At 44.3% G+C, this 10,204-nt stretch overlaps 1 protein-coding gene across 5 annotated transcripts in view; it reads left to right on the top strand.

Moving 5' to 3' along the window:
• The first annotated feature begins 2,127 nt into the window (after positions 1–2,127).
• EXOC6 (exocyst complex component 6) overlaps positions 2,128–10,204 on the top strand; it is a 97,670-nt gene continuing 89,593 nt past the window's right edge. For 2 of the 5 annotated variants that reach the window (XM_053388736.1, XM_053388734.1), the window contains exon 1: positions 2,128–2,408. In XM_053388736.1, coding sequence (XP_053244711.1) covers positions 2,287–2,408 — 122 coding nt within the window. In that variant the 5' untranslated portion in view covers positions 2,128–2,286. Of the gene's footprint in view, positions 2,409–6,250; positions 6,603–10,204 lie in introns of those variants that run through there. The other 3 variants (XM_053388735.1, XM_053388739.1, XM_053388738.1) reach the window with 3 other exon arrangements.

Below are 10,204 nucleotides of genomic sequence, written 5' to 3'. Positions count from 1 at the left end.
TTGGGCTTTTTATTTTTCTGAGATCCATTTAAGCAATAAAAACTCTAAATTCCATATAGTTCCATCTATTTTTTTGGGTTTTTTTAAAAAAAATAATATTCAGCCTGAATGCCATTGCTCATGCAGCCCAAATAGAACTACCCACACACAAGAGAGAGGCAGCAGCAGGGTGGATGGGATCCCAAGGTTTGAAGAAGTACTTGTTTTTTATTTTTAAAACCCTCAAAGGGTGTTGAGGAATAAAAATGAATCCCTGTGACCCACGTATGTGGAGAACTAATAAACATGGGGCTTTGCACACTCTCCTGCAAGGAGAGAGCCCCAGTAGCAAAGATTAAACTCACAAAAGTTAAGCAGCAGTATAGTGTTAGGAATATAGGTTGCTATACCGTTTTTATCCCATACATCTGCAGATAGCAGCTGACCTCTCTTTCTATCCCTCTTGCAATGAACAGATGCCACACTGTTAAGTAACTTTAAAATGCATTACTTACAGATTCAAGGTCTCAGTAATGCATTGTTCCATGTAGCAGCAAGAATAATACAGGCAAAATACTCTTGGTTAGAAAATACAGCAAAGATATCTCCAGACACATGCTCTAAGTTCAGAGCTAGCTTAAGCGTGTCTGTCTTCTTTGGTTACATGAGGCAGAGAGAGAGAGAGAGAGAGAGAGAGAGAGAGAGAGAAGAACAGGAAGATAAGGCTTCATTTCCTCCTTCACTGGAGGAGAGTCTAGGAAGTACAGTTCTACAGTTGTGTTTGACTGCAAATTTCCCCAAAGGGGACCCCCCCACAAAACCAGCCCAGTGAGATCTGGCCGTTTTTTAATGGCCGTGTAATCTGACTGGCATGGGGGGGGGAGACACAGAAAACTGGATGGGAGGGGGAATATTATTATTATTATTATTATTATTATTATTATTATTATTATTAATACCCTGCCCATCTGGCTGGGTTTCCCCAGCTACTCTGGGAAGCTAACGGAATACATAAATCACCAAACATTAAAAACTTCCTGATACAGGGCTGACTTCACGTGTCTTCTAAAAGTTGTATAGTTCTTTATCTCCTTGACATCTGAAGGGAGGGTGTTCCACAGAAAGGGCACCACTACCGAGAATAGAATGGAGTGGTTGGAATTCTGAAAATAAGCACTCCCCTGCTGCAACATTTTGTTGCAGCCCCTCTGGTTTTTAGCATAATAGTTGCCAAGATGCATCTCTGAGATCACTATGAAAAGTTCCCAGAACAACGCACATTGATCTTGGTACATGTTGCAGTATTTTCCCCAATGTAATCTGCTTCCTCAACTTGTGCAGACTTTTAGTAAGGCAACAGGAAAAAGCCAAGCATGGAAAATATGACCGTATGCCTTTGGATGGGTGGCAGTAGTGGTCAGACTGAGCTTGATGTAGAAGCTAAAAATGCCCTTGATTTTAAAGCACCCTCTGCTTTGCCTTATCCTAGGGGTATATTTCTATTTTATGGATGTGTTATTTTAAATTAAAAAATATCTTTATTGAAAGTTCAAAAAGTACATAATTATATGTGCACTAAACGTGGTGAGACATAAATACAGTGGTACCTCGGGTTACATACGTTTCAGGTTACATACGCTTCAGGTTACAGACTCCGCTAACCCAGAAATAGGACCTCGGGTTAAGAACTTTGCTTCAGGATGAGAACAGAAATCGCGTGGCAGCAGCAGGAGGCCCCATTAGCTAAAGTGGTACCTCAGGTTAAGAACAGTTTCAGGTTAAGAGTGGACCTCCAGAACGAATTAAGTTCTTAACCTGAGGTACCACTGTAAAAAAGAGAAAGAGAGAGAGAGAGAGAGAGAGAGAGAAAGAAAGAAAGAAAGAAAGAAAGAGAAACAGAACCTGTATAGAAGGGAAAATAAAGTTGGGGGGAGGGACCCCCCCAAAATTGTATACTTTACAAGGTTGTTATTGTACTTTATGGATGTATAAAAATATTTTGCACATGTTTTAGCAGTGTTTTAGCAAATACATTGCCTGTTACATCAAAATGGGTATGTATTAAGTAGACCTGGCTTCAAGGAGAAGACCGAGACTGGAGTCATAAGCAAAAGGTTACCAGCGCTGGCAGAGGAACGACAGCTGTGACAGCACTTGCGGGCAGAACGTCTTCAGGACTGCCAGAGTCAACCCAGGGTTTGTTTTCTCATCTCTAACTTTCTCATTGCTGACCATTTTTCATTTCAGTGGTAATAATAAGAGAGGAGAAGGTCCTCCCTTAACACTGAAACAGTTCAATATTTGACCATGGCTATAAATACCAGCCCATATGCAGCAGGATTTTATGCAGAAGAAAACAAAGATAACATATATGAAACTGTTCTTGGTGAGATAAAGTACTTGGAGCTGCCTCTAGGAATCACTTTAGGGTAAGTAGCATCATATCGCGAAGAATGCACTTTATTCTGTCTTGTGGGGGGTGGTTTTATTTATTTATGTTTGGTTAGACAGAGCTATCCTGTCATTCCTTCCGACCTCCGTAGAGGTTTAGCTGTTCCTAAAACAACCAGTAAAAATTGACACCTCTGAAATTGAAACACATCCTTTGATTTTAATGAAATGTGTTATTTGCATGAAAAGTATTTGGGTTCCATAAGTTAAGGCGAGATTCTTCCTAAGATTCAGTTTTTCTGTTTAGTGGTGTTATTTGGATTTCTGTGCTGGAAGCAGCTTTGCATTGGGGGAGATGATTTGCTGATGTATTGGTTTGGTTTCTGTGAATGTATACTCTTTATTTCCCCTGCTTTTGGAGTCTAAGAAAATGTTATATTTGAAAAATAGGTGTGTGTCCCTCCCCCCGTCCAACCCCCAGGGAGTGGATTACATTTCATACCCATGCAGATATAGCTTTGATGATTAAAAGGTATTTGTGCAGCTAGTGCAGAGTGAATTACAGAAAGCGCTGACATTCATAGTAGCACATTAACTTACTATAGGCTAAAATGCAGCAATTAGCAAATAAAAAAGAAAGAAAATACATTTGCGTTTCCATGGTCATATTATATATTTGATTACAAGGTATCATATTCAAGTTTATTTTTAGTACCCGACAGAGGTTTTTTAAAAATAGCATGGCTCTGCTGCCACAAGGATCAGTTTACAAAGATGATTCTGCTAGAAAAACTATGAGAGAGAGCCAACTAAGTCATACTCAGAGTAGACCCACTGAAAGCAGTGGACAAACATTGCACATCACCCAGGATATTTTTATTTTCATGTCACAGTTTTAGCAAATTTAACTTCCCCCCTGTTTCATATGTTCTTCACTCAATGTAAATAAAGTGGAAAAGCAATTTTTAAATATCTATTTGTATTTCAGTCCAAGCAGAACGTTGTTAAAAATTATGGAAGAACTATAGTAGCAACACTGCCTCCCTCCCTCCTGGTTCTGCGAGGATAGGAGGATGTTTCTTGGATTGCCATATGTCCTCTTTTTCTAGGACATGTCCTCTTTTTAAGGGGTAAATTTTCTGTCTGGGTAGATTTCTTGAATTTGCCAAACTGTCCGGGGGTATGGGAGCAGGCTACTTTTTATGTTGCATACATAGTACTAGACAACCAAGTGCAAAATACACACACACACACACACAAACACTGCAGGAAAGGACCAGGTCCTTGTTTTGATATATTTTGAAGGGGCATTGTAGATTGCACCCGCTCCCCCTTTCCTCTGGCCCCAGGCGCTGGCAAATGTGTCTGTTCTTCAAAATATGGCAACCCTAACACCCCTCTATCCAGTTGACCTGTTTCTTCCTGTTGCCCTTTCCTCATCTGAATAGTGTTTCAGGTTGAACTGCAAGTAAGGAGGATGTCAACTGGGCCTAGCTTTATGAGAAACCAAAGCAATTCAACATTTTTTTTTATTTTGGGCCCTGCCTTTTTCAGTTCAAAGAGCTTGTGCTGCCTTACCCTCTCTCCTTCTTACACCTGTGAGGTATTTACCGACCCATTTCCAGATACAGTGGCTAGATAGATGCAAATAGTATTTATCAAGAAAGTGTTTGCCTGGTCAGTTTTCTACTCTGGGATATGTGAAGGTGTTGTTATAAAAAGGAGAGACCCATTGAGAGTGTGCAGAGTACTGTTTTAGTGTAGGATAACTAGACACCTATCCCACCCACCTCTTCTAAAGACAGAACTTCAGCGACCATCTGAGGGCGTTCCCAGACTGCCGATATTTCCACGTGGGATTCGGCCCACATACCGACAAATCCAGGTTGTGGAGGAGTGGAAGCTTTTCTGCCACAAACCTGCTTCCAAAGATCGGAAGTTTGCGATAAGGAAAGCGACGCAAAGTTGTTGTTGTTGTTTAGTCGTTTAGTCGTGTCCGACTCTTCGTGACCCCATGGACCAGAGCACGCCAGGCACCTCTGTCCTCCACTACCTCCCGCAGTTTGGTCAAACTCATGCTAGTAACCTCGAAAACACTATCCAACCATCTTGTCCTCTGTCGCCCCCTTCTCCTTGTGCCCTCCATCTTTCCCAGCATCAATGTCTTCTCCAGGGAGTCTTCACTTCTCATGAGGTGGCCAAAGTACTGGAGCCTCAGCTTCACGATCTGTCCTTCCAGTGAGCACTCAGGGCTGATTTCCTTAAGAATGGATGCATTTGATCTTCTTGCAGTCCATGGGACTCTCAAGAGTCTTCTCCAGCACCATAATTCAAAAGCATCAATTCTTCGGCGATCAGCCTTCTTTATGGTCCAGCTCTCACTTCCATACATCACTACTGGGAAAACCATGGCTTTAACTATACGGACCTTTGTTGGCAAGGTGACGTCTCTACTTCTCAAGATGCTGTCTAGGCCTGTCATTGCCCTTCTCCCAGGAAGCAGGCGTCTTTTAATTTCGTGGCTGCTGTCACCATCTGCAGTGATCATGGAGCCCAAGAAAGTAAAATCTCTCACTACCTCCATTTCTTCCCCTTCTATTTGCCAGGAGGTGATGGGACCAGTGGCCATGATCTTCGTTTTTTTGATGTTGAGCTTCAGACCATATTTTGCGCTCTCCTCTTTCTCCCTCATTAAAAGGTTCTTTAATTCCTCCTCACTTTCTGCCATCAAGGTTGTGTCTTCTGCATATCTGAGGTTGTTGATATTTCTTCCGGCAATCTTAATTCCAGCTTGGGATTCATCCAGCCCAGCCTTTCGCATGATGTATTCTGCATATAAATTAAATAAGCAGGGAGACAAAATACAGCCTTGTCCTACTCCTTTCCCAATTTTGAACCAATCAGTTGTTCCATATCCAGTTCTAACTGTAGCTTCTTGTCCCACATAGAGATTTCTCAGGAGACAGATGAGGTGATCAGGCACTCCCATTTCTTTAAGAACTTGCCATAGTTTGCTGTGGTCGACACAGTCAAAGGCTTTTGCATAGTCAATGAAGCAGAAGTAGATGTCTTTCTGGAACTCTCTAGCTTTCTCCATAATCCAGCGCATGTTTGCAATTTGGTACCTCCCCGTAAACAAACAAGAGGGAACGCTCATTCAACAGCCAGCATCGTCCGTCTAATATCTCTGCGGACCAATCAGGACGAATGCTCAACGAACAGGTCGTCTGGAAGCGTCTCCAAGTCGTTTTAGACGAGCACAGACCAGTCCTGTACAGAGGTAGGAGCATCTCAGTATGTGATGCCCCTCCTCCCACCCCGGTTGGGGTTTGGTGCGCCGACTTCTGCCTAGGACTGGGCTGTCAGGCTGGGTAAGTCCCGTTGGACTCAGCAATTCCATGTAAGCAGGCTTCTGGCCGAATACCTCCAAGTAAGCGCGAGCAAGACTTCCAAGCATAGGAGCCAACTCCTGGGGGCCGAAGCCCCTTCGCCCCCTCTAATAAAATATTTGACGGGATCGCCCACCCAAGTTAATACACATTGCCACTCAGATGGCGTGCATGCACCACGTTACGTGATCGATTGTGCAGGAAGGGGCTTACCTGCCCCTTATATTTTATTCAAGTTAGCACCCCTGCTTCCAAATACGCACGCATAGGATCGGGCTGCAGGGACAGGTTGGAGAGAGAGAATTAATAAGCGTGGAGCTGGGCAGAGCCTAGCGCTATGCGCAAAGTTAGGCCCCCAGCCCATTGGCTGGAAACAGGCTTTGTGGGCGGGGAAGGACGTCCCCTTGAACTTTGTGCCACTGACTCCAAATTAGGAGCTCCTTCGTGCTCAGCAACCCCGCGCCTTCCAGCGCCTCCCCGACCCACAGCGAGGGAAGGCTCCTTGCCCCAGCTCCCCGGCTGCCACAGCAGGAGCGCCCCGCGCCCCAGTCCGGGCCAACGCGCGCCCGAGGGAGTTCTGCAGGAGGCGGGCACCTCCGAAGGTCGACGGCTCCTTCCGGCTCGCTGATTGGCTCGCTTCCTCTGCGCAGCGGCTCGCCCCGCCCCTTCGAGCCTCCCTCCCTCCCCCGCGGGCTGCCTCGCTTTCCTCGCTCTCGCCCTTTCCCTCTGCGCGCCTCCGCTCGCTTCCCTCCCATCCAAGATGGCGGAGAGCCTGCCGGAGCATGAGCGGATCCTGCAGGAGATTGAGAGCACCGAGACGGCCTGTGTGGGACCCACCTTGAGGTGAGGGGGCGGGGGAGGCTGTCCCCGGCCAGGCGCAGGGGCTGCACGTGCCAGGCTCCCCCCCCCGCGCGCTCCCCCCATCTCTCTCTGGTTGCCACAGCAGGAGCCAGAGCAATGACAGCTCCTCCCCAGGCACACGCGCACATTGGTTGCGGGGAGCAGGCTCGCGGGAGAGGTGCCCCTTCCTACCAAGTCTCAGGAAGGGAGATTCCTCCGAGCCTTTTAAGTCTTCCCCACTGTGGAGTTTCTTGCCCTTCCCAACGTCTTGGGGCGGTGGTCTGTCTTGCTGGTTCCCCCTCCCCCGTTCCTCTGTCGTCTTTCTCTCTCGTGTGTCTTGTCTATTGTACCTACTTCAGCCTGACACTTCACCTCTGCCCTTTGCACGCTCTTCTTTAAACCGAAAAGAAGGGGAGGGGGAGAGGTCTGCCTTCCTCCTCCTCCTTCCTCATTATCTGACAGCTCACCTGGCCTCCCAAGACAGGCATATCGGGTTAATCAATAGTCTGAGAAATTCAGTTCTGTGCTCCTTGAAATGAGAGAGAAAATGCACTCCTCTAGAGAAGTTGCATTTGGGTTTCCTGAGTTCTGAATTTGTACTAATTGCCTGTGTTTGGAGACCAATGACCTATCAAATGAAGAGGGGAGACACCTTTTTGGAAAATCCTGTTAGGTGAAATGCTAGGGTGAAATGGGTATCCATTTGTCCTGACAAATGCCCCCACCTTTTAGTTTTATTACTGAAGTTCCTCTGCAACTGATATTGGCCTGACCTTTTCTGGCACTGTATTTGTTTTGCTTAATTAGAGTATCCCTGTAGCTGTCATGAAGATACTCTAATACGTTTGTTTTTAATTTTTTTGTAGCTCTCTTCTGCCATTTTTGTTTTTTTGTTTTCCTTGGCACTTGCAAAGCTTACATCTGATAGACTCTGGTTCTTGCCTCATCTTGTGTGAAATAGTTGTGAAATATATTGGAAGGAACATAAGAGTTGGATTTCGTATTACCCATTGTGGTTGGAGGAACAGTTTGGATATTTGTATTTTTTTTGGACCTGTGAAAGCCAGTGGGTGTGTCTTGCTATTTATGTAGTCACTGGACTTGTAAATCGGCTTCCTTTGAAAGTGTTGTGTTCACTAATCTTATGTGGAAACGAGGCTGCTCTTATTGTTTCTCACTACAATGTCCTGATCCTAATTACATGCTTTATAGTTGCAACCTGTGCCAAAGAACTGGGGCAAATCTTTACTAATTAGTTATTGCTGCACCATCCAGTGGGCATATCTCCGCAAAGATAAAGGTGGCTCTCTGGTGGCTAGAATAACTTTAGTTCTTAGTGATTTTCCTCCCCCTTTCATCTTGCTTGCAACACACCTCTCTTGTGCCATGAGACAGTTCTACAGCATGAAGCTAGGATATATTTTGGTGGTAGATGTTTCATCGCATAGTGGTTCTGATGTTTCATTATGTCATCTGTCTAGACCAGTCATTCTCAACCTTGTTGTTGGACTACAACTTTCATCATCCCTGACCACTGGTCCTGCTAGCAAGGGATGATGGGAGTTGTCGTCCAACAACACTCAGGAGCCCAAGGTTGAGAAAGGCTGGTCTAGACTGAGGATATGTTCGATTCTAATATTGTGTTCAGGTAGAAGATGCTGTGCCCCATTTCTCAGTGCTTGCTTGTTGAATTCACAAAAGAAATATTAAATCGGGAAATAATGAAAGAGTGTAAGGATGAGGAAAAAGTGGGGTGATGTTCAGAGATAGGGCTTGCTTTCCCTGTTAGCAAAGGTTGAAGGAACTGGGTATGGTTAGGCTGGAGAAGAGGATGGGGGGGGGTGTTACATGATAGGACTCCTCACTTAACTAAGGACCATTGCAGAAAAGAGGGCAAATAGTTGCTCTCTGCTCCCCAGAGGACAGGACCAGAACTAATGGATTAAGTTAAAAGACGTTTGATTTTGGTTGAACAGTAGGATAAACTTTTAATGGAGAAATTTGGCACTGGGACCAATTACTTGGGAGCAGAGGCATCTCTCTTGCTGGAGGTCTTCAAGTAGAGGTTAGGCAGCCAGCTGTTGGGTGTGTGTGTGTGTGTGTGTGCTCTAACTCTGCATTTCCTGCATCCAGCAAGGGGCTAGATTGCCAGCAAGATCCTCTCCAAAAACTCTGCTTCTGTACTCTATTTGTGCTACATGCAGGCTCTATGCTCTTTCTCTTCTGCTCTGGCATACTGAATCCAGTCAAAATCTTAAACAAGTTGTCAAGCTCCACTGAGGTTGGAAGCCCATTACAAAAGTGAGCACACTCATTCTGTCGCCAGAACTGAAGTTCCTTAAAGCTGAAAAACAAATCAATACTTGCCTTCATGAAACTTTTATTTTCATTATGAGTAGACAAGTCTCCCAAAAGCAATTCGTTCAGTTCCCCGTTACAGTAGGAGGGATTGATGAAGGGACACCAGCTGCACAAGGTTTGAAAGAAACCCATTTCTTTCATTAGGTTTTCTACAGGCAAAGTGTCTGTTGAGTTGTTGGCCATATCTATCTATCATCTATCTATCTATCTATCTATCTATCTATCTATCTATCTATCATCTATCATCTCAGGCATAGGCCCTCCAGATGTTTGGGACTACAATTCCCATCATCTCTAGCTAACAGGACCAATGGGTAGGGATGATGGGAATTGTAGTCCCAAACATCTGGAGGGCTGGAGTTTTGCCTATGCCTGATCTATATCTATCTATCATCTATCTATCTATATCTATCTATCTATCTATCGATACCTATCTATCTAGGTTTCCCATTCTCTCCTACAAAAGAGAAACAAATGTTCTATATGCCCAGAGGAGTTTCATGTTGTGCACACTGCTTATTTGCCTCTTGTAGAATTATGAACCACTGGAAATGCTGTGCGTAAGTCAGCTGTGTAGGCAAATTTTCTGTGGAAGAGATTCTTGCACAATATGATAGGAAATCCACTCTTTGCCTGGTAAAGTTTACGACTTCAGATTTGTGTGTGCAACAATTTATTATATAACCATTGTAACAATGCATTTGAAACAGTAATGGGTTACATCTTGCTACAACCAACTATGCTACTAGCACTGGATATGTTGAACAACTTATGTTGCATTTAAAACATATATTTTGTTCCTATCAGTGTTATGGCTGTTTTAACTAGGCTTGTAGAAACCCTCTTAAAACTTTTGAAATAGATAGAGGTTAGAAGTGTCTGTTGAGTTGTTGGCCATATCTATCTATCATCTATCTATCTATCATCTATCTATCTATCATCTATCATCTCAGGCATAGGCCCTCCAGATGTTTGGGACTACAATTCCCATCATCTCTAGCTAACAGGACCAATGGGTAGGGATGATGGGAATTGTAGTCCCAAACATCTGGAGGGCTGGAGTTTTGTCTATGCCTGATCTATATCTATCTATCATCTATCTATCTATCTATACCTATCTATCTAGGTTTCCCATTCTCTCCTACAAAAGAGAAACAAATGTTCTATATGCCCAGAGGAGTTTCATGTTGTGCACACTGCTTATTTGCCTCTTGTAGAATTATGAACCACTGGAAATGCTGTGC

The sequence above is a fragment of the Podarcis raffonei genome, chromosome 5 (assembly GCF_027172205.1).
Source record: "Podarcis raffonei isolate rPodRaf1 chromosome 5, rPodRaf1.pri, whole genome shotgun sequence".
Taxonomy (NCBI): Eukaryota; Metazoa; Chordata; class Lepidosauria; order Squamata; family Lacertidae; genus Podarcis; species Podarcis raffonei.
The sequence above is the reverse complement of the archived record's forward strand: the minus strand, read 5'-3'. Positions and strand labels throughout refer to the sequence as shown.